Source organism: Rhinolophus sinicus, chromosome 14, assembly GCF_057876585.1.
Source record: "Rhinolophus sinicus isolate RSI-liver-muscle chromosome 14, RSI-T2T, whole genome shotgun sequence".
Lineage (NCBI taxonomy): Eukaryota > Metazoa > Chordata > Mammalia > Chiroptera > Rhinolophidae > Rhinolophus > Rhinolophus sinicus.
The window spans coordinates 152,677,717-152,701,895 of NC_142514.1; the positions used below are offsets into that span (position 1 = coordinate 152,677,717).

The 24,179-nt window shown below is 35.0% G+C and overlaps 1 protein-coding gene and 1 long non-coding RNA gene across 2 annotated transcripts in view; one reads left to right on the top strand and one right to left on the bottom strand.

Moving 5' to 3' along the window:
• LOC141572241 (uncharacterized) overlaps positions 1-24,179 on the top strand; it is an 89,145-nt gene that overhangs the window by 19,793 nt on the left and 45,173 nt on the right. The window lies entirely within an intron of this gene.
• Positions 2,597-24,179, bottom strand: part of PIK3C2A (phosphatidylinositol-4-phosphate 3-kinase catalytic subunit type 2 alpha) — an 86,777-nt gene continuing 65,194 nt past the window's right edge. Inside the window, exons 20-33 of the mRNA XM_019746618.3 lie at positions 22,721-22,825; positions 21,399-21,491; positions 20,063-20,192; positions 16,611-16,747; positions 14,096-14,265; positions 13,360-13,516; positions 12,594-12,703; positions 10,517-10,724; positions 9,150-9,274; positions 8,035-8,152; positions 7,879-7,951; positions 7,443-7,552; positions 7,230-7,355; positions 2,597-5,623 (exon numbers count right to left, since the gene is read on the bottom strand). Coding sequence (XP_019602177.3) covers positions 5,441-5,623; positions 7,230-7,355; positions 7,443-7,552; positions 7,879-7,951; positions 8,035-8,152; positions 9,150-9,274; positions 10,517-10,724; positions 12,594-12,703; positions 13,360-13,516; positions 14,096-14,265; positions 16,611-16,747; positions 20,063-20,192; positions 21,399-21,491; positions 22,721-22,825 — 1,845 coding nt within the window. The 3' untranslated portion in view covers positions 2,597-5,440. The remainder of the gene's footprint in view (positions 5,624-7,229; positions 7,356-7,442; positions 7,553-7,878; positions 7,952-8,034; positions 8,153-9,149; positions 9,275-10,516; positions 10,725-12,593; positions 12,704-13,359; positions 13,517-14,095; positions 14,266-16,610; positions 16,748-20,062; positions 20,193-21,398; positions 21,492-22,720; positions 22,826-24,179) is intronic.

Consider the following 24,179-nt stretch of genomic DNA (forward strand, 5'->3'; position numbering starts at 1 on the left):
TTTTGTTTGGTTGTCATGTTTGAGCCCTCCACTAGTTTTTAATTCACCCTATCTGGCCATGTTTGTATCAATATCATCATAGATAAAATATGCAGTTGAGTGTGTTGAATTTTAATCAAGTGGTGTTTACCTTCTATTAATATTAAGCCATGCCCTGTGGCCTTTATGTGACATACTTTTCTGAGAACTTCTTTTGTAAATTGGGACCTTCTGATTTTTTAAAGATAAAAAAAGGGGAAAGTTATAATTTTACTACATGAACCACTGTTAACACATTTCTAAAAGGCAGAGGTTCAGAGATCAAATGGTTTTAAAAAATGGATTTTATGACCTTTAAAGGTAAAATTCACATACGATAAAATTTGCTATTTTAACCATTTTAAAGTGTACAATTCAGTGGCTTTTAGTACATTCACAATATTGTGCAACCATCACCACTAACTCGTTTTCATTACCCCAAATAGCAGCCTCATATTCTTTAAGCAATTACTCACCTGTCTCCCCTCCCCCATAGTCCCTGGCAACCACTAATCTTTCTGTCTCTATGGATTTGCCTAGTCTAGATATTTCATATAGTAAATGCAATAGATAGTATGTTGCCTTTTGTGTGTAGTTTCTCCCATTAGCATATTTTCAAGATCTATCCATGGTGTGGCAGGATCACTGCTCTTCCTTTTTATGGCCGAATATTCCACTATACAGATGTGTCACATTTTATCTGTGCATCAGTTGATGGACATTTGGCTTGTATGTACTTTTGGGCCATAAATAATGCTATGAACATTCATGTACAAGTATTTGAGTACCTGTTTTCAATTTCCTTGAGATTTTATACATACACACAATATATGAATTGCTGGGTGAGAGGTCATGTTTTTGAGAACTGCCAAACTGTTTTCCACAGCAGCTGCAGTTTTACACTCCCACAGTGAATAGGGGCTCCACGATAAACAAAACACGTTTCTCTACATCCTTGTGGGTAGGAATTAGTAGCTCATTGTAGTTTTGATTTGTGTTTTCCTAATGACTAATGAGGTTGAGCATCTTTTCATGTGATTGTTAGCCATTTTGAAGAAATGTCTATTCAGTCCTTTGCCTATGTAGAAATTGGGTTGGCTTTCTGCTGTTGAGTTTTAAGTTCTTTATACATTCTAGATAGCACACCCTTATCAGATATATGACTCGTGACTATTCTTTCCCATTCTGTGAGTTGTCTTTTTACTTTCTCTTGTTGCTTTTGTTTTTTATGTCATACTTAAGAAGCCTGTCTAATCCAAGGTTAAAAAGATGGGGCCGACCTGGTGGCTCAGGTGGTTGGAGCGCCCGGCTCCTAACACTGAGGTTGCCAGTTCAATTCCCACATGGGCCAGTGAGCTGCGCCCTCTTACAGCTAAGATTGTGAACAACAGCTCTCCCTGGAGCTGGGCTGCTGTGAGCCTGACTGGCGACTGTCTCAGCCAGAGGGAGGCAAGGCTCATAATACCAGCATGGCCCAGGGAGCTGTGTCCTACACAACTAAACTGAGAAACACCGGCTTGAAGGGAGGGGGGAGTCGGAAGAAGGAGTGGGGGAAAAAGGATGGACACCTATGTCTTCTTTTAAGTGTATAAGTTTAGATCATTGATCCATTTTGAACCAATTTATGTATATGTTGTTAGAGTCCTACTTCATTCTTTTGCGGTTAGCTAATTGTCCCAGCACCATGTGTTGAAAAACCTATTCTTTTCCTATTGATCTTGTCAGCCTTGTGAGTGTCTTTCTGGATCATGATTCAAACAAATAAAATAACCAAATAGTTGTTCTAGAAATGAAAAATACAACAACCAAAATGAAAAACTCAATGGATGAGTTAAACAGTTGAAGAGTAGTGAATTGGAGAAGTCATATTATTAACAAATTATTTAGAGCTGATGTTACTGATCGATTTAAGAACCCTAGATAGAAAAAAATAAATATATCTACACCTAGGCACATCCTAGTTAACATAGATAAAATAGGATCGGCCCCAAGGTAATAACTATTGAAAGTGTATGATGGATTCATTCATGGAATTCATTATACTGTTGTCTAATTTTGTATACTCGTACACAGTATGTATAAAATTTGCACGATAAAGAGTTTCAAAAGAGTGAAAAAAATTTTTTTTGGACATTAACTGAGTTCATCACCCCCAAGAAACTGGCTCTAATTGTTTCAGTTATTGCTCTTCATGGTCTCTGGGCCCTTTTACATGTTACAGTAAAAGAATCGACATTTCCCCGTTGTGTAGATATGTCTATAACATGGCTGTTACTGCACTATTTAATATTTAAATAAACTACCAAAAGCCAGGGACCATACTCACTGGAGCATTTCACTTCTATGAAACGGTGAGGAGGCTCTAGGAAAGTGGCAATGCAGACCTCCAAAGAACCACACTTAGAAATCAGGCCCTCTAATTGGACATCTTTAGGGGCAACTGACAGCCCAGTTCTGAAATTCAGGATTATTTGAACTTAATAAACTCCTGGATGAGATGCAAAGAACAGCAACAGTGAGCTCAAAGTTTGGAACCAAAAATGTTAATATGTCAACGAGAAAAGAAATTATAGCCGAGTTCCTTTATTCCAGAAATATTTTAATACAATCATAGTACAGTTACAAAGTCACATTCAGTCCACTGAATATATTCAAGGCATTAATAAAAATATCATACATCTTTATTCACTACTTTAATATAATGAAAGTATTTGGTTCTTATAGATGAGACTAACTGCTATATTCATTCATATTTGCACTGCTAGTCAAATAGCATGTAAGTAAATCTGTTGATTATAGAGTGCCGCTTTAGTCCTTTTTAATCTGAAGTCTAAGTATCAAAATTGACTGTTTTGTTTTTTAAATGCCACAATATTTGAATCCTAGAAAAAATAGTTATCCCATTTAAGGCAAGATTTTGAAACTTTTATACAACTTTAATTTGAAACGATAAAAGAATATCAAAGATCATTCATGCCTTAACAGTTAGATACCTACTGATTCTTATAAAGGCAGTAATAAGAATGTCAGTGCAAGTTCTACATTGGGTTCCTCAGTAGAGAAAATAATAGGTTCTTAGAGTAAACCATTATTTTCAAATCCCAAAGCACTGCAAGAGGAAAGAATTCTTCTGATGCAGGACTTATATGTAGCATAATTATTTTTACTCGATAAAGATAGATATAAAACTTTGTGAGTATACATAAAAATTAGTGTCTTGGCCAGTTTGTTTAAACTTTTGTTTGATTTACTTTAATGCAAGCTTTAAAAAAATGTAAAAAAACCAACTGATTTAAAATCTATTGATAGTAGTAGTGCAAAGAGGCGCCTCTGTCCCTTTTTTTTTTTTTTTTTTGGTAAGAGCTGAAGATTAGCATTTCACAAAGAAATAACTTATATTAAAATATATGTTAAGTGTGTGTGTGGTATTTTAATGACCAAAAAATGCACAAAATGAGTTAAATTAAGAGAAAACGTTACCACTTGTTCTGAACTCTGTTAACTGTACAGTATTAATCACAATATACATTTTTAGATAAGAATTCAGATTTCTTGTCATTGAAAAGTGACATCACATTTTCTAGTTCTATTTTTTGTGCTCAGAGACACTGCAGTAACAGACTGCAAATACGCAGTATACATTGAGTCCAATTAACAATGACCTTTTGCCAAAACCATACTTTCTTTTTACAGTGGCTAAGTGACAACTCATGGAATGGAATTAGGTCTCAAAAGTTTAAATGAAACTATCTAGTACTTTTTTACATTTGCAAAGGTACTTATACACTTTAAGAAAATGTGAACTATATGTAGAAAAAGAAACTAAACGCTGGTGATATTCATATAGCATACTCACAGGGTTTCCTACAAATGGACCATTAGTGTTAGGCACCAAAAATTTCAAGTTTGTTTGTTTGTTTGTTTTTTTAAAGCCCGTCCCATTGATACACACTCAGCTCTTCTATTTCTGCTCTGCAGGTATCACCAATTTCATTAAACATTTGTACAGTTTGTAAAAATTCTGTTCTGGACAACTGAATTGTCCTTTCTTGGTATTCTTCACTGCATATTTTGTCAGTTATCTCACAGCACCTAGATTGCTACAATCTCTAATTTAAAAAGTGAATTTCTATTTTAGCCATGAGAATTAATATAGTATATACATAACTATGTGTGAAGTTGAGTGAATAACTAATAAAAACTAATCTTATTCTTAATGGTTACTGTAGAATAATTTCAATCATGTCCCTTATGATTCTGAATCACATTATACTGAGTAATTTACGTGAATGTACAATGTTTACAAATGTCAGTAAGACAGCTTACAAGACAAACTTTGCCATCAAAGTCTATATTAAAATTCAGTCTGGACCCTAGAATTCTTGTCCTGGGCCTCTTGTTCTACCAAACAGGAATGGGCAAATGGGTAAACAATTTTCACTTGTTTAATGCAGGAGTGGAGTAAAGACATATGGAAGTGGAACTACCAAACTGCAACTCACACTCTGAGGAATAAATGTAGGACTATAACGGAATGATGGAATTTAGTGTACAGCTACATCAATGAATCTCATTCAGTTACTGGACAACAAAAACACGAATCAAATGGCTGACTGTTTAACCAAGTCACACATCAGAAACAGAGAAAATGGTCTTTCTATGGGAAAAACATTAGTAAATATACATAATTTCCTGCGTTGGGTAAGTTGAAAGCGAGTGAAAACTACTAATTATTTATCAAGTCAGGAAAGAAAACTCAGAAGGAAGTGCCAAGGAAGCCCGTGAAGTTAAGGCACCATTATTTACAACTTCAGTGATTGGCACTTAATTCCGACAAGGGCTTTAAAGACATGAATAATAAAAATCAATATTATTTCCCCCTACTTCTATAAACTACTTAGTAGTTCTTAACATAACGATCTATTGTTTGTGCTTTGCGTGTCAGCCCTGTGAACAGCAGCTGCATTTTATGGTAACACCCTGCACCGTCCCGTCCTTTGGTGTTTGCAAACATGCACAGTGGTAAAGGTTGTAGAAGGTGCAAAAACACAAAAACAAACATGCTGTGAATGTGTAAGAAACAATGCAAACTAAACCAAACTAAAGCTATGACGCTGAATTACTCAAGAGAGGATTAAATCCTTCACCAACTCAAAGTCTTTATCAGGACTTAATATATATTAAGTTTAGGGTTTATAGCATTCTACTAATATGTAATGACTTAAAAATGGCAATATCTTTAACAAATTCATAAAAGTTAGTTATGTGACTGTTGGTCCAACACGTGCTGAAATGTAGCAAGTTCATTTACTTTATAATTTCTGTCCAAGTATAAAAATACTATACAAAGTTCTCAAGTGTGTGTGTGTGTGTGCACATGTTTATAACTGTTTGTGTTTCCAAAGCTCAGAAATTCACTAGCTTATAAACAGGTTGCTGCAGTCAGCTGATACCACTTAACCGTCTCTTTGCTCAGGTTGAAATCTTTCAAAGCCAGGGTTATTCCACCCAAGAAAAAATTCTCCCGCAGAGATTCTGCACTGAGTACACTCAGTTGAAGTTTTCTCTGTCTTAATGTTTCTTTGCTATATCCACTGTACACAAGCTACAGCAAAGGCAAAAAGAAACAGAAAGTTACAAATTATTTGTTTGGTTTCTTGGATTATTTTAAGTAAAAATATAAATGAAATTATTAATCAGACAGTGACTACAATTAATGACATTGATTACAATATATCTGGTGGAATTTGTCTCATATTTTAGATGTATTTCAGGAGTCTTGGATTGTATCCACATGCCTCAGAGTGTCTCACATAGCAATGCACAAAGTAGAAAATTATTATTGACTAAAAACTAAAAACATGGTTTTCCGGAGGTGGAGGTATGGGGAAGAGAAAAGAAATTACATGGCAGCATGCATTAAGATGATAGCTGGAAAAGGAGACTGGAAGGAAGCAAGCAGCTGGGATAGCATAATTATAATTACTTTACAGAAAATGAATTAAAATTTCCTTTTGCTGTCTTTTTTCTGTTGGACTTTATATACCATGAAATGATAATTTCGGGTTATCCATAATTCAGTGCAAACTCACCAACTATAAATTCAGTTTACAGTGAATCTGGAGTTTCACACACCACATTCAACACTTAGAATTCTTTTCTTTTCCTTCAAGAAAGCCTCACCATAACTGCTGAGAAACATCTCCTTAATACAGTCCTTCTCACTGACTATAAGAACTAAAAAAATGACTACATTTCATTTTCTTGAAAGTACAATACTAACTAAAAAAAAGCCAATACTATTTTTCCAGAATACCAGTTGGTCTTCACTAAATGTTTTATATGCTTTTAAAGGGCTGACAGGATATGGTGTGATTTTAATAACCTTGATGAATATTCAGAATTATTTGCTCTCAGATCTCTATTCAGACATTTTGTGCGGATGTAATGTCAACATACACAAATAATGCGGTGTTTATCCTAACGAAGTACTTGACTAAGGGTTAGTGGGGTTTAATAGATGAGCCATCTACGCTGACCCTGAGGAGCTGAGCAAAGTCACGGTTCTGCTCCACACAGTTCAGTTGGTGCGTTGTTTACTGTTTTCAGTTTGGAGCACTCTGTTTAAGAGGGCTGCTCACGGACCACAACAAATTAGAAGGAGGATGATTTTGAAGCTACATCCTATCAAGCAAAGGTGAAGATTCTGAAGATATTTTAAAAGAATAAACAGGAAGGGCATTTCAACTTCAATTATGTGAAGAGCTGCCATGTAGAAGTAGGAAAAAAAATAGTTCTGTGTGGTTTCAACAGGTACAACTGAGATCCACAGAGGCAAACGTACAGGGAGGGAAGATTTCGGCTCAGTATAAAAAATAACCTAAGAGCTGGAGCTGCCCCAAACAAACTGGGCAGCCTGGAAGTATTTCAGCACAGATTGCACATCCCTTCTAAACAATGGTGTAGGAGGGGTTCAAGCACTGGAAAAACAGATGAATAATGGCCCCTAAGATCTTCTTAAAACCTAAGGTCTATAACTGAGGTTCAAATCTGCATCACTGTGTTAAATGCCATTGGACTGCTATTGATGTGCTCTACTAGCACAATAAATAGTTCAGCAACCAGTACCTAAAAATTTTAAATTTAAAGTGTATAAAATTTTGAATCTCAAATAAAAATCTAGGAATTTCTTAGAAATGATTTTAACTTACCATTTCATTGAATGTTGGATTCCTAGTCTTTCGTGAAATTTTGGTTTTACGTTTGGATGTTTTGTGGGTATCTGGAAGTAGGTATGTTTTGACATATGGATTTGGGTCGGCCCCATCTTCAGTAACCTATAAAGAAAAGCATTCCCTTAACAGTAATGCTTCTTACCAAGGGATGGGTTTCCTCTATAATCATCATTATTTGTAATCACTCACAAGATCTTTGATGTGCATCACCATGATGAAAAGAGTACCATTTCGGTAAGAGACAGATAATTTCACTGCTCCTCCTATTTGGCCTGGAGTTGGACTGAAGAGACCTGCATCTGAAAATATAAATGTGTTCATGTTTAATTTGATCTTGCTTGCAGTGGTTCAAGCTGCAACAAAAAATTTTTGCTTTAACTCCAGGACCATAACATGTGAGGTTAAAAAAAGGGTAAAGAACCTCGCCATTGGATACATACTTTAGTAATATAAGGGAAGTTATATTTATCTAGAAATACACCGCCTTAGCAAGAATACCCTCCTCATTCTCAATGAACCACAGCCAGTAACCCTACTGTCACTCTACACATCCACTGAGAAGTTACAGACTTGCAGGCCACAGGGAAGCCATGAACTATCAATAAAGAGAAAAAAAAAATCTCACCTGCAGACCTAGCTATTCCTTCAGCTTTCTCATCACGAAGTAAAGGGTGAAAAAAAGTACAAACAAGATCACACTAAGATAGAAGAGGAAAGAGATCCATTAGTTTAAATATTATATAGCACACAAAACAGTTTATTTTTCAGGTAGGACATTCACCTCTGCTACATCTGTTGAAGCTCTCATCAAACTTTGTAAATAACTGTTTAATTCAATTTTTCTTTTGGCTGCTACATCTTTTATGTGTGTTCTTCCTAGAACCATCTTATTAGGAAAGCTACAAAAGAAAAACAATAAGAAGTGGGATTTAAATTAATTCATCTGGAAGTGTTTATAGAATCAAGTACAGTATTTACTTAGAAATACACTTTTTATATATTTAAATACAAAGTAGTCTTAATACACTATAAAGTAAATTTTGTGATTTCAAAGTACTGGAGATGAAACAGCTCAAATACCCCATCATTCTTTTATGAACCCTGGTACAAAAAGTACATGGTTTTGATAATTTGCTGTATTTATTACTTATTTTCTACTTATTTCTTCTCAAGACTAATCATTCACAAACATTGTATGTAGATCTTATCCTCCAAAATAATCATTACTCAATTAGCCACAGCTATTGTAGATACCAGTAAAACCCACAAATGACATACAGCCCAAATCAAGATAATCTTAATTCTGCTTATTGTGGTGGCTGTGGGAAAATGAGACTGCATATGGAAATAAACTGATACCCACTTTGCTGCCTCTTTACTTTAGAAATCTAGTCTGAGAAGAATATAAGCAACTTGGTACAGGAAATCTATTGGTCATTATACTACATTAAAACTGAGGATTTCCAAAGAATATCAGATACAAAACTAAGCACTAAGATTCTAATTAAGTCTCAATGCCTCAGCTTTTTATTTTTTAGAGGAGCTCAGTATGACCATATAGATTATTTCTACAGTGATTTAAAATCTGATTTTTTAAAACCAAAGTTCCAAATTATTATCTTGTGTTGCTTATTGTGGTAGAGATAACAAATTTAAAGCAGCAAATAAAATTAGAAAGATGGAAAATCCCACATTTTAAGTTTAAGATCTTGATCATTCATTCAACAAAAACTTACAGTTCCTTGTCTATGGCTAGTACTGTGATACAAAGGAAAATGAGTCACATATGGTCCACAGTATTTTACTAAGCGTTATCACAAAGCTTTTGACTTACACCTGATACTAAATAAATAGTTTCCTATAAAAAAGGATTAAAGTACACAGATGAGAACATACCCTGGTAACTTCCAAAGTGGAAATATAATACTGAGCTTGTTGTGAAGTTCTTGAAACTCGTCAAATGTCCGGAACACAAATGAGGGCTCAAGCTGTCCTTCCCTCAAAATTCGGACTACATAAATCTGAAAAGAAACCACACCCAAATACATTAGATTCATAATAAAACCTTTCCAGACAGAAAATCTACAGGTTTACTGTTATATGTAATACCAGTGCTTTTAACTTGGTAATATATGTCACCAATAGGAAACAGCAAATATAAAACTCATAGTAATTTATATCATATCTAACTACATTCTAAGAGTGACCTTAACCATTGTAATATATGGAAACAAGGACTGGAAAGTGAAAGTCATTTGATTTCCAGGATTAAGTATAATAAATGTACTTCCCAAATTTATAAATTTAGTACATTTCCAATGAAAATATTAATAAGTTCATTTAAGGGTAAATGAGAAAAAAGGCAAAATTTATGGCAGCTGGATTATGAGGGAAAACTTATCTTACTGGATATTTAAACTGTTATAAAGTCACAGTACTTTAAAGAGTAAAATGCTGTGCAGAAAGAGTCAGATATACCTACTGAAGAAATGAATTCAGGGATATATATATTATATATATATATATATATATATATATATATCTAGATATTTATTTATATATATACTTAGTGTATTTAAAGGTGGCATGATAAATCATTGGGGGCAGGTGGAAATGGACTGCTCGATAAAATGGCGTTAGGATAAAATATTCAATAAATATATAAAAATTTACTACTAATACAATAGGCAAAAATTAAAATAATAGTGAAGTCGCTTTCTAAAATTTGTGAAAAATTTAAAGACTGACAGGGCTGCAAAATATTAACACAAGGGTGAAAAATAGCATTAAAAAATGATGATAATGCTACACTATTGGTGGGTATGGAAAAGTGCACTGAAGATTCTGTTTTTCAAAAACAAACTGTGTGTGTGAGCGAGAGAGATGTGTGTGAGTAATACTTCATCCCTGGAGAGTAGAATGAGAATGTAAGATTGTTGCTTTACATGCTTCTATATTGGTTGAGTTTGTTACAATGAGCAAGCTTCACCTTTGGAATCAAGAGGAAATTGAAGGAAGGAGAAAAAGCAAAATAGTTAAGTACTACCCTTTTAGTCTTGCCCCAAAAGAATATCATTTGTCCCTCATGATTTTGGAGCAAATTAGGGATGCTCCAAGTACATTTATTTATTTTTGGACCATCCATGGAAGAGAAGTATGAAAAAAAAAAAATGCTTGAAACTTCAGCAGAGTCAGTAAAGGAAGCAAGAAAGGACAACAAAAATGCAGGCATGAGTCTCTCCAAGTACCTAAATCAAACTTACGTAATGTTTATCTGGGTTGTATTTCTTATGGTAAGTGAAAACAGAGACTTCCTTGATTCGACCATCTTGTCTAAAGGAGTATGTTTTGGGTGAAAATGAAAGGATGGGCTCATCATTGGAAGGAAGACCAGAAAATCGAAGCTGGGCAAGGTTGTGAATGAAGAAGTTAAACTTTGTGGCAATGCTTCCCAAACTTGATTCAATCAGCCTACAAAATAACCAGAAAATGGGTTAACAGTAAATGTTCATGAGAACACATGCTCAATTCTTTTAACATAATAAAAGATGAAAACCACTTTCATTCCTTTTAAAATATTAAGCAGATTCTCACTTTGCCAGGGATTCCCTTTGTTCGATAGGCCAAAAACCCATGAAAATATGTCTCACCCCAACAAAAAATGTTAGCACAGAAATCTCTTTTCCATCCCATCCCACTGTCTCCAAGAAATGAGGTTTGACTATCTTGAGCCCTCTGGGGTCCAATACTAATTAAAGAGCTATTAGGGACAGAATATGATTGGTATAATGCCAAAAAGATGATTTCATTATTTCATTCCCTTGTAATAAACGGGGTATGTGACAATTAAACAGGTGTACAAGGAAGCATCCAGAGTAATCCAAATTTAAAAAAAAATAAAAAACCTTTTCTATTAAACAGCAGAGTGGTAGAATCTGGTATCAGTGTCCTTCTTCAGATAATCATAACGTCCCTCAGTTGGGAAAAGAAGATTTGGCAGGATGGGGAGTTTGGTGGAAATAAATTTGGAAGGAGGGCCTGGATAAAACATTTTAGGCACGGAAAGGAAACAAGACGTCTCAGAAAGAAAAGAGATCCAAAAACAGAAGTGAGAGAACCTCACACAAAGGTTTCTGCCTTGCTATGTGTGGACTGAACACTTGTGTCCCCCCAAATTCCTATGTTGAAACCCCAACCCCAGAGGGCCATTATGGAGTGAGTAATTAAGGTTAAATTATGTCATCAGGGTGCCCAGCTCCAATAGGCTTAGTGCCCTTAAAAGATGAGACAAGAAAGCTCAGGCTTTCTTGCTCTATATCTCCCTCTTTCATGTGAAAAAAACGGAGAAGGCAGTCAGTTGTCTACAAGGTAGAGCCCTCCAGGAAGCGCCTCGGCCAGCACCTTGATCTTGGACTTCCCAGCCTCCAGAACTGTGAGGAAATAAATTTCTGTTATTTAGGCCTCCTGTCTATGGCATTTTGTTATGGCAGACCAAGCAGTCTAATATATGCTTGCTGTATAGCTTTGCCCAGGGGAGCCAACAAAGCTCTTAAAAAACAAAAAACAAAACGAAACCCATCAATACCTAAATTATCAGGATTAGTTTGGAAGGCTATACAAAAGTCGGCTTCCTTCAATTCAATTCAGCCCAGACTCTTGATACTAGAGAAGTCCAGTCAGTGTTTTCTACCTCTTCTCCACTGAGAGGAAGAAGGCAAGAGAAAAAGGAAAGAAAAGAACGTGAACTCATACGCCCCTCTCTGCTGTGGCATTATAATGAGGTGGTTCCACTAGCCAGTGACCAGCATGGTCAGCAGACAGAACAGATCTCCCAGGAAGCCCTGCCTTTAAAGCAATAATGACAAGTTCAAATGCAATCACTGGTATAAGTGTTTCAAGTACTATGTCATATAATAACAATTTACTACAGCAGAGCAGTAAATTTACTACAGTAGTGTTGTAGTTTGCTGTTTTCAGCACTTAAGGTATCCATGAAATCTGTTCTGGCAGAATCTTCAAAAATAAATTTAGTACAGATACCATTTGAGGGGAAAAAAACCTTCACAGAAACAGTTCATAAAAGGGATGTTTATAATTTAAATTATATACTAAATAAAGCTTGAGATTATATTTGAGTGAAATGACTTACTTTTTAAAATGCTGTTGCAAATCCTTTAAACTTATTCAGTAAATAAATTTTTAACAATCTATTTGCTAATACTAAAAATCAGTGTTTTCCTATGAATCAGCTTTTTGATCTATAGCACTTGTTTATACTAAAGAAAACCAATCAAAGCTGAACTGTATGGACCTGCTCTAACATACTTCAATATGCCTTACCTAGTAAAGAAAATTGTAGCTTCTGCATCTGTAGTTTGGGGTTGAAGTGCATCTCTGACATATTTTAAATCTTGAATACTTGTAAGTTCTGGTAACCCCGAAGGAATCATCTGTAGAGAGAGAGAAAAAATAGTTTGTGACTTAAATTTTTAAAAAGTTTGTTCCCTACCCTTCCTTAAAAGCTGGCCAAGTAATCAGAACGAAAGCAAACAAAGACAATCACAGTTTTGAGGAGTTTGTTAGTGTTTTAGAAACCTAAGCGAGTCTCTTATCAATGAACAAAATTGAGGCCAAAGAAGCCAACTGCTGGAAGTCACGAAGTCAGTTTACGGAATAATAGCTGTGTTATGGAATAATACCAGACATTTTGTCTAGCACTGTTTTCACATCAATTTCAGTCACAATAATCATAGCAGGTTTTCATTTGTTTGTACTTTTTACTTAATATATGTCCACAATCTGAACACACCCAGATTAAGACACAGAACATCTACCCGCATCCCAGATGACGCCCTCAGGTTCCCTTTTCAGTTACTGTCACTCCTTACCTGCAGGGGAACTACTCTTGTGACTTGTTTTTTGTATTTTCTATAAATGGTGTCTGGCATGTCTCACATAGCAGCAATTTTTAAATATGTTGGTAATAATATATCTGACATTTGAAACTATAGTAAATTTTACTTTAAAATCACAAAATATCCTTTTTTAGATATTGAAACACAGAAGCATAAATATAAAATTAAGTGCTTATAAAGAACAGAATTACCAGTGAAAGGAGGTTAAGAAAGAGGTTTGTTTGCTTTCTTATCAAGTTGTAGGCTTGACAGCAGAGGTCCACAAACAACTGGAAACGAATGGTGGGCTTTTCACCCCCATTGATGACATATGCCATATCAGAGGTCAGCACAAAAGGAGCCCGGTCCCTATTTAAAAAGGAAGTACACACAAAGTATTATTTACAGAAGATACTCAAACAGTACTATTGCTCTTATTACACAGTTATTGAACTACGCTACCCGAGCCACAGCCATTTCCAACCGGGAAACTTAGCATCAGGCAGTTTTGAATTGGCATAACTGTTGAAAATTCTCATTTTCAGGAAAGTCATCATATAATCTCAATGTTTAGATAGAACTTACATATGAAACTTTTTCCCCAGGTGCTATTTATACATCCACACGCCCACATAAAGATCAGATAGTAGTTACAAATATACAGAGAGAAATTTTATACTCATTGCCATTATACAAATGGGAGCATTTCCAATAGGTACCAGGAATTAGATAAAATAAAAGACACCTTAATTCACTTCAGCAAAGGTTACACACACACACACTCATTCTTGTGGTAATGTCCTCGCAGGGCTTTTTCATCCCCAATTATGCTCAAAGGGAGCTACAAGGCAAAGAACAGCAAGAAAACAGGCAAGGTTTGGGACATTAACTTGTGAACGAGGAAGCGCCTCTTTTCTTCAGCAGCAACAACAACAACAACTTCAGTACCTTTTGAAGCTGCCGAACATCTGTGCGTGGCCCAAAAACTTCCCGAAGTCAATGTGAAACATGTGTCCTGTGCTCCGAAGCATGATATTGTCATTGTGTCGATCACAGATGCCTAAAACATAGGTGGCTACACAGCACCCAGCACAAGAATAGATAAAATTCTCAGAAGCCTAGATAATAAAGACATAAAATTATTTTTAGAAAAAAAAAATTTATAAAGGAAGCAGGCTTACAAAGATCAAAGTAATTCATCGCTCTTTGAAAACACTATTGTAATGCACTTTCTCAACAGCTTATAAACTGGGTTATGGTAACAAAAGCCAGCCTTTTCATATTTCAAAACAAAACACCCTTCTAAAGGTGGTTACTGTCCCTTCTCTAGCTTTTGTCTTTCAATAGGCAGAGATGCCGCCAGGCCCTTCGTAGGGTATGTGCTGCCTTTGAACCCATTTGAAGCATCATGTTTGTGGAACCCTGCTCCTCACAGGCTCTTACCACCACAAGCAGTAACACTGGGACAAAGATTAATCTAAATAAAAGAATATTTTCCTTTTCTTTTTGGCTTGTAGGGAGGGTATGTGTAAAGAAAGTCAGCTTATAGCTTTAAACATCCAACAATATAATTAATGTATTTTGTTGCCCATTTGGGGACTCCTTATGTGTCATTTGTTAAGGTTCTCAAAGCTGGGGACCTTCTTCCACTTTGGTCCCACTTGTCCTAGGGATTAAATTGCTAACATAATATCACACAGAAGAATACAGCAGGATACATACAATGAATATTTTTATCTAAAGCATGTGCATTTAGTTTATTCTCAAGATACTATATTTCTGAATGGAGCAATCATATGGCACTGTATTTGTTTAATTTTATTCTATAATCCCTCAAAAATCATTATTGATGATGAAGATAGCAAACGTTTACACAGCACTTATCACAAACCAGGCATAGCACTACTGTTTCTCTTTCTTCACCCCTCGACACTCCCAGTACATGTGTGTGCCGATGTGTGTGTGTATGTTGTATGTATACATTTACTCATTTAAATCTCACAACAAATCATTAGCATAGGTACTGTTATTCTGCCTTTTTCCATATAAAACTGAAACACAGAGGTTATTTGCCCAAGATCACAGAATTGTTAAGGGGAAGAGCCAAGATTCAGACCCAGGCAATGTGACTCCACTATGTTACATTCCCTTTTACTTAGTAAAGCACATGAAAGAGCCAAATGCATAAAAGACACTCAGTACATGTTACTTGACCATGATTTTGTGTCAAACAAGTTACCGGAAAATCACAAAAGAGCCAACATTACTATAAACAAGTATTGGATTCTGCTGCACTGCTTTCCCCAAACCACAAAGAAGAAAGAAAAGTGTTTTCAAACATTTTAGAAGACCAACAAAAGACAAAATTCCTCTACTTTCTTAGGTCAACAGATAGCATTTGTACGCATTTATCCACAAATGTGACACATTAATGATTTGACATAAACCGGGTAGGCAAATGGCATTAAAGCTGAGAGCTTACATCAACATTGAAAGTGTTCTTGAATCTTCCTTAGGCCAATTTAAGATCATTGGAACCTTATGTCCTAAGAGATTTCCCTTTCCTCTTACGTAATTCAAAAGTATACTAAAATAAAAAAATAAAAATTGATGCCTCCAATTTTAACAGCTATTAATTACAGAATTTACTCTATGCAGCACTTCATATGTATTAATTCAATTCTCACAATAACCTTATACTGTGTTTCCCCGAAAACAAGACCTAGCCGGACAATCAGCTCTGATGTGTCTTTTGGAGCAAAAATTAATATAAGACCCGGTCTTATTTTACTATAAGACCAGGTACATAACATAACATAACATAACATAACATAACATAACATAACATAACATAACATATAACATAACATAACATGTAAGACCTGGTCTTATATCAATTTTTGCTCCAAAAGACGCATTAGAGCTGATTGTCCGGCTAGGTCTTATTTTCGGGGAAACAGGGTAGCACTATATTTTTATATCCATAATATACACTGTAATACCATAATATATACTATAACATTTTACATCACAGATCACTGAGGCACAAAGAGGTCAAGTCATCTGCCTGAGGCTCTATAGCTGGTGAGTGACTTGGGACCTGAATTCAAGCCCAGAGTCTGACCCATAATCTCACTTTTAACTACCACACAATGCAGCCACTCTAACTTCTTTCCATAACTTTTTCTAAGACCTTTCGGAAATTTAACATTCTGGGTTATATAAATACCTTTGTTTTTCTGGCCTCTAAGTACATGTTTGGAAAGTTTTTTGGATAATTTAGCATCAATTTCACTCAGATTCCTGCCATTAATGCATTCTCTTTTTATAGTCTTTTCTTTACTTGGAGAAAGATGCTGTTTTCACAACTTAGACTAAATGGCTAGTCACCAGAGCTGGAAAATAAAAGCACTTGATTATATTTTTAACAAAGTTATTTAGACTAAGGAGACATGCTAATCACCTTTTCATATTCCTCTTCCGAGGGATTGTATTTCCTCAGCCACTCCGCAAGTGGTTTATCTTTAAAGGATCCAGTCACACCATACTCCACTTGGATTTTCCTGAGGGTATCTGAAGCAGGAACTAATTCCACCATGCCTGTAATGGCAAAACATTAAGCTATGTGAAAATGTCTCCAAAAGTAAGCCTTTATAAAATTTATAGCTTTCAATCTTTGACATGAGACATCAGCTAACAATTGTCATTAAAAAAAAAATTAAGTCTGCCACCCCATGCTAGAAAATGGGAGCAATCGAAATTATTTATTTTCAGAAGACCCACAATGTAGAAGGTAAATTTAACTATTCACGACTCTAATCTGTATATCCATGTGATACCCCCGACAAAGAATAAAAATGTTAATTACAAACTAGATGACACTGACCTCCTTAATGAAATTACTTATAAGATACATGCTGCCCACTTCACAAAAAACTGTCTCAAATCATGTATTTGGGCAAAATAAGAGTGTTTCAGAGAACATTAAGGCTTTTCAAAGGGACAAACATTACGATTGTCCTCGTGACATGAGTAAGTCTCAAGTGAATGTTTTGTCTTCCTAACTAAGGTATATATCCCTGGCAGGACAATTCATTTTTTAACTCATTTTTCGTTTTCCTCATAATTCCTTTAAAACAAGCATCAAACAAACACATTATGGGACATCTACACAATGGAATACAACGAAGTCGATCTCTATGTGCTTATGTAGAAAGATCTCAAAAATATGTTTCTAAAGACAAAATCCAAATGGAGAGATGTGTTTAAAAGAAAGACTTTACGTATATTGGAATATACCCAAAATATTCCCAGAGGGCTGTATAAGTGGTTATATTTTGGGAGTAGGAGGCCTAGGATTGGGGATGAAGGTGGGGGAGGAAACTGATATTTAACTTTCAATGTGTTCTATTACATGCTACGTGGTATTTTACTATGTGCATATATTATTCACATAAGGGAGATGCATTGGCATCAAAATAAGATATGGATACAGAGACCTGCTTTGGATAAAGGACTGGAAGAAACTAAGCAGGCCAAGGACTCCAGGCCACCCCCCCAAAAAAAGTATGCAGGGCCAGGTTATAATACTAGTACTCTGGTCACTTATGGCAGAATGAATTCATTTGGATCTTTGATGTTTTGTTGCCTCATCTAGTTTATAGTTCACAGTGACTACATTTCAACAAGTACTTGCATCTTGATTCTATGACTATGTTTAATCAAATTGTTAATATACATACAAACTTCTAATTCCATAATCAAACATACACATGTACAAATTACTGTGCACAAAACAGTGGACCAAAGTTCTTAAGATATACAAAGTACTACTATCTGTGAATCAGATATGGTCCCTAACCTGAGGAAACTTCCAATCAACCCAGTAGGGAAGATATAAAACATACAGTAACTGTCTGGTGAGTATTAAAGACAATTGCTGACTCTGGAGAAGGGAGGGTTACTACAGACTGAGGTGCTTGTTAAAAACTTCAGAGAGGATGTGGATGTGATTTCTTCATTTGAAAAATAAGGATACAGCCAGATAACACAAGTCAAAAGCTTAGCACAGGGCAAGGCACAAAATAAGCACTCAATCATTAATTACGAACATAAAAAACAAGAGTGATCTGATCACCTCCAAAGTTACATGGGATTCCATAAGAAGAAACAGACGTTCAACTTAAATAAAATAAATGAGTGACAGAAAAACTAACCTAATGGGATGATAGGCTATTGTTGAGAAATCTTACTTGACAAAACAACTTCCATCTTATAAGACTTATATGAAAAACAACCATTAAGAATTCTTACATTGACCAAATTTCCTTTTTGACAAGATAAAGTTTGTACATTCTAACTTGAGGAAAAAAGTGATAAGGCTCTCATATTGCCCTGATGGATAAAATGGAGAAACGTGGAGTATTGGTAATACAACGAAGTAAATGAGTAACCAAGTAAAATAAAATACCCAAAGACTTAACAGTTACCCAAAGGGAGATCTCTAGTGATGTGCAAGAAGGGTTTGGCCCGTTTAATAAACATGTTTTACAATGACTTAGCAAAAGCTACAGAAACATGCTCTTCAAATTGGCTCATGACACAAACTACAAGGTTTGATGACAGATAACAAAACGCAGACTTTATGGTCCTACACTTGTGTCTAAGATGCAAAATGTACAAGTGCAAAATGGCCAAGATATGGTTTAGCAGGAGCTAGCATAATGGCTTTATTTGTTAATAAGCTCTACATGGGTTACACTTTGCCCACCCTTCTGCATTCTACAAAATCCAGATACCATTCTTCGAGACTATGAACCACTTGAACCCTTTAAAGTGAAAACAATCGGGTGATAAGGTAATTTAAAGTCACATATGACAAATCGCTGAAGAATATGGAACCCAGGGTCTGAGGCCACAATACTGGTCACCACGAAGAAGGATTTGACTTAATTATATGATAGTCTACGAACAGAAGTGGAACTGATGGTTAGAAGACACCAGCAGTCAGTTCTTACTCATCTGAAATACCAGGAAGAACTCGACAGCTATGAGAACAATCCAGGACACAATGGACTACCTTGAGATGAAGTGAATTCCTCTCGTTACAGGCATTTAAGCATAAACTGAATGGCAAATATTAGGAGGACGATTAAATACGATCACCCTTCAGGTGACTTCCTAATGTCTATGACCAGAACCTGTGACGCATTTCTCATCCCCGCCACTGCAGGTGACCTTTCTCTCCTTTGTACCCCCACAGAACTGCCTCTGTAACTCTCAGAGCTTTCAGCTTACTAAAGCAGGTTCTAACTGCTTGTGTGTAACTTCAATTGCTTTCCTCTAAAATATCAGTGCTACATGTTGTTTGCATTTTGCAGGTGGTGGATATGCAACAAACATTTGTTGAATGGGAATAATGATATAGTTGCAATTTATTGAGCACCTAATATGTATGATACTGGAGTGTTTTACCTTCATTATCTCATTTAATTATCAAAATATTTCTATGAGTGTAATACTATTACTATTCACATTTAACATATGTGGTAAGGACAAAAACACAATCAATAAATGAGCTGAAGTTCTTAGCAGAAAAAAAAGTTTTCACCATTATTTTATTTTACGGAAATGAAATCACAGTTGGTTTAACTTAAAGGTGGCCTTAATTTTAACTCAAAAGCTAAAGACTATAAAGTCATCATTGGGTCAATAAATGGGTAACTCTGGTTACTGAAAAGCATTTATGAGGGCTACTTACTGAGTTATTTAATCATGAGCAAATGAATCAATAAAGCAAAACTAAAGTTAGAAACAACTGAGATCACAGTGTACCAGCATCAGGACCCTTAGGGCAGGTATACGCTAAACTCCCTCCCCCGCCCCCCAAAGACACCAAGACACAGTTAGATTTACCTCGATCTCTGCCAGTTGAGAGACATTTGAAAATGACCATCCTCAGATCTAGTCCTTCTTTAAGCCAGATCTTGTCCATAATCTTTATCATCTGTAAAGCTAACATATCTTGCCGAAGATCTTCACCAACCTTGAAATCAAGGAAACAAAATGAAACTTAGACCTTTCCAAAAGACTTAAGAGATTACATGCTATACAGGGGGAAAGGGGAATAGTGAAAAGAGTGATTAATAGAACTACCTTTTAATTTTTCTGCAGCATTCCAGAGGAAGTTACTTAACCTCTTCACATCTCAGTTTCCTGAATTGTACATACTTTAAAAGGTTGGGTTTTATGGAATGTGAATTATATTCAATTTTTTAAAAGGGTTATATGGGGGGACCTTCGAACGATCGAAATATTCCATACCTTGACTGTATCAATGCCAATATACCTGTTGTGATATTGTACAATAGTTCTGCAAGATGTCACCAGCAGGGGAAATTGGGTAAAGGGTACACAGGATGTCTGTATAACTTCGAATAATGAACTATGAATCTACAATTATCTCAAAGTCAAGTTTACTTTTAAAGAGTTAGCCCTCCCAAAATAAATTAATTCTAACTAGAATCACACCAAGTTTTCATTTTCTTTTTTAAATTGGATAAAATAACTTAAAAACTCATAATGATGAATACAATCTTGAGACTAGCCAAGAAAATTATGAAAAAAATAGGGGGGGTTTACCGTAACAAACATTGAAACTTAATGTATAAAATTTCTGTCTTTAAACAGATGGTCCTATTTTAGGAAAAGGCAACTACATCAGTAAAATAGAGTCCAAAACCAGCTCTAAGTATATGGAAAGTTGCTATATATATAAAAGGCGGTTCAAGAAAAGATATCTTTATGAACATCCACTAATCAACCTCACTGAATTAGCTAAAACCCTCCATTCTTTATTCAAAATATATTAATTATGATCACAATGCACACAACTTTGACTGATAAAAGATTACTCTGTGTACTCCACTCCTGCTGCTTCTCACAGCACCACTGCTCAGGGTTTGGCAGTTCTGCACTGCACAGCTCCAGGGGGTACCATTCACATCACAATCTGTGTGAAAGGCAGTGCCTGGAGTTATGATGTGCTCAACCAGCATGGCAGCAGCTCTAGCCGAGTTGCATTTATTCCCAAATCTGCCTGGAAACAGTTTATGTCAGTGATAACCCTTCACATAATAATTAAATTTAATTAAACATTAAATAAACAAAATTACTTTTGCAATTTTGGAAAAGGAATTTGAGAAAAGAATTAAATTTTCATTTAAAAACAAGGCAATCTTATTTTGCTCACCTTAAACATGACATTAATTTCTTCTCCCATTGGATCAGCATTGACCATTGTGACTTTTAAGGGCACAGCATTAGAACTGAAGAAGGAACATGACTACAAATACAACATGTTAAGCATTAGAAAGATAACACTGGAATAAAAAAGGGTTTAAGAATTTTTTGTCCCAGGCATTTGTCCTCTGACTTATTCCTCTACCTTATGACAGATGAAATAATAGATTATCTAGCAGATAAGATGTATACAAAAATACTTTTTGAAACTTAAACATAGCGCATATGAGTAAAATATCATCTACTACTCTCTAGGCAAAGAAGCAAAATGTTAAAAAATTGTGACAAAAACTATTAAAAGTTTGAACTTTTAAAGTGTCATAATTTCTCAACAAAGCACAAAAGTTTGTGTAGTCTTTCCTCAAAATCAGTGTAATCTGGGATGAGATCTCTACTTCTCCTATTTATGGTATTCTTAAAATTAATATTACTAATAAGCCATGGAATCAAATTGTGACACTAAATTAAACAATTTCATTAGCAAAGATGAATTCTGATTTTAAAATAAAATTGGTTAAAAAGCTAATTTAAGACAGTGTGACCAATTTAAAGGCAAATAACAAAACCAAAGGGAAAAATGTAATCACCCTGCCCCCAAATGACATAATTATACAAGTCAAGCACCCACTGTTAAATTTCAATGAAGAGTAGCCACATGTCAACTTAAAAAAACCAAAATGAAATCTGAAACTCTGTTATGCATAGTTGGACCCTGGCCTTTCAAAATCATAGACACTAATGGATGAATTAATTGGTTGCTTTTGCTGAACTCATGATAGAGAAAATCCACTATTCGTATTACTATTAGCCTAGTTCAAAATATATTATATATATTACTCAATTTTACTCAAAATATTTTACTCAATTTTGATGATTACTCAACTACTTTCTGATGGCTCTAAAAAGTGCCATAAACCCGGGAAGTCTATCTGGATATTCACAAGGGAAGGGGAAAAAATGCCCACCTGTGAGTGGGTAGTTTTATCACTAGAATTACAATATATACCTCTCACATAGCTATTATACATAGTAAAAAATAATTTAATTTGAGGTAGTAAATAATTTTACACTGTTTTGTTCTTTCAGAAATGGTGATTAGGTAAAAATATCCTGAGAAAAATACAGATCTTATACAAACAGACAGCCACAAATATTTATAACCAACCTATGCAGGTTTTATCCTCTTTTGCCTTAAGCACACCTGCCCATTTGCCTTCTTCCTACACATTATTTTGAAATGTAATATGAATTTATAAGTATTTTATGTGTCACCTTAATATTTAATTCTTTTGCCACAAGACTTGGCTTGAGAGGGAGGCGACATTTATTTCTCAGCAAAAAAGACTGTACTCGTTCCATACTCCTCTGGAGGACAACCTAGGAAAAGGGATTGGTACTGTAAGTACCTAATGAAAATAAACACCTATGTTTAAGACAACAAAATTATGATGTGAATCCAACATTTAAAATGCCCCAACTGTCAAATAGTCAAAAAGAGTTATTGCTAACGAGAGTTGATTTTTACTATAAAAATGAAATCACAATGGGCAAAGCTATAAATATAGGGGCAAAAGTACATGTTTGTATTTAACATATTAGTTAAAACTCACTAACAGTCAAAGGGATAGAAATTAAACAAAAATGAGATGCAATTTTTCATCTATTGAACATCCAGAGCTGGCAACAGGATGGGAAACAGATACTTTCACAATCTGTTGGTGGGGAGGCAAGTGTATACATTTTTCTATTTTTGGTAGAGCAATCTAATAGAAACTATTATAACTAAAAATGTACATGGCTCTTAACTCAGCTATTTCACCTGTAGGAATATCCTATAAAGAAATACTAGCAAAGGGGCAAAAACTTCTAAGTTCATTGCAGGATGGTTTGGGTAAAGAAAAATACATATACAACCTACCGACATAGAGGTAACAGTTCAGAATTTATGCTACAGTACCTTGTAATACTACACACCCATTAAGAAACATGAAGTATAACTAAAAGTACTGACATGAATTCTCCAAGATGAAGTAAAAAAAGCAATTTACAAAAAAAAAAGTATAACTGCTGAAAGAAATTAAAGAGCTAAATAAATGAAAAGACAGCCCATGTTTATGAACTGGAAGATTTAACATTAAGATTGCAGTATTTCCCAAATCAATCTACAGATTCAACACAATCCTTATCAATATTCTAACTGCTTTCTGCAGAAATGGACAAGTTGATCCTAAAATTCATACAGAATTGCAAGGGACTTCCAATTAGCCAAAATAATCTTAGAAAGAACAAAGCTGGAGGACTCATACGGCCTTATTTCAAAACTTACTACAAAGCTACAGTAATGAAAACAGTACGGCATAAAGATAGACATATTGATCCACGGACCAGAATCAATGAGTCCAGAAATAAACTCACGTAGCTATGGTCAACTGATTTTCAACAAGGGTGCCGAAATCATTCAACGGAAAAGAATAGTCTCTTTAACAAACGATGCTGGGATAACTGGATAACCACATGTAAAAAAATTAAATTGGACCCTTATCTCATACCATATAAAAAAATAACTCAAAATGAACAAAAGATGTAAATATAAGCTTAAAACTATAAAATTCCTAGAAGATATAGGTATACATTTTTGCAACCTTAGATTTGACAATGAATAAGAAACCGTTAAGATATGATAATAAAAATACAAGAAAAAATAAATTAACTTCATAAAATTAAAACCTTT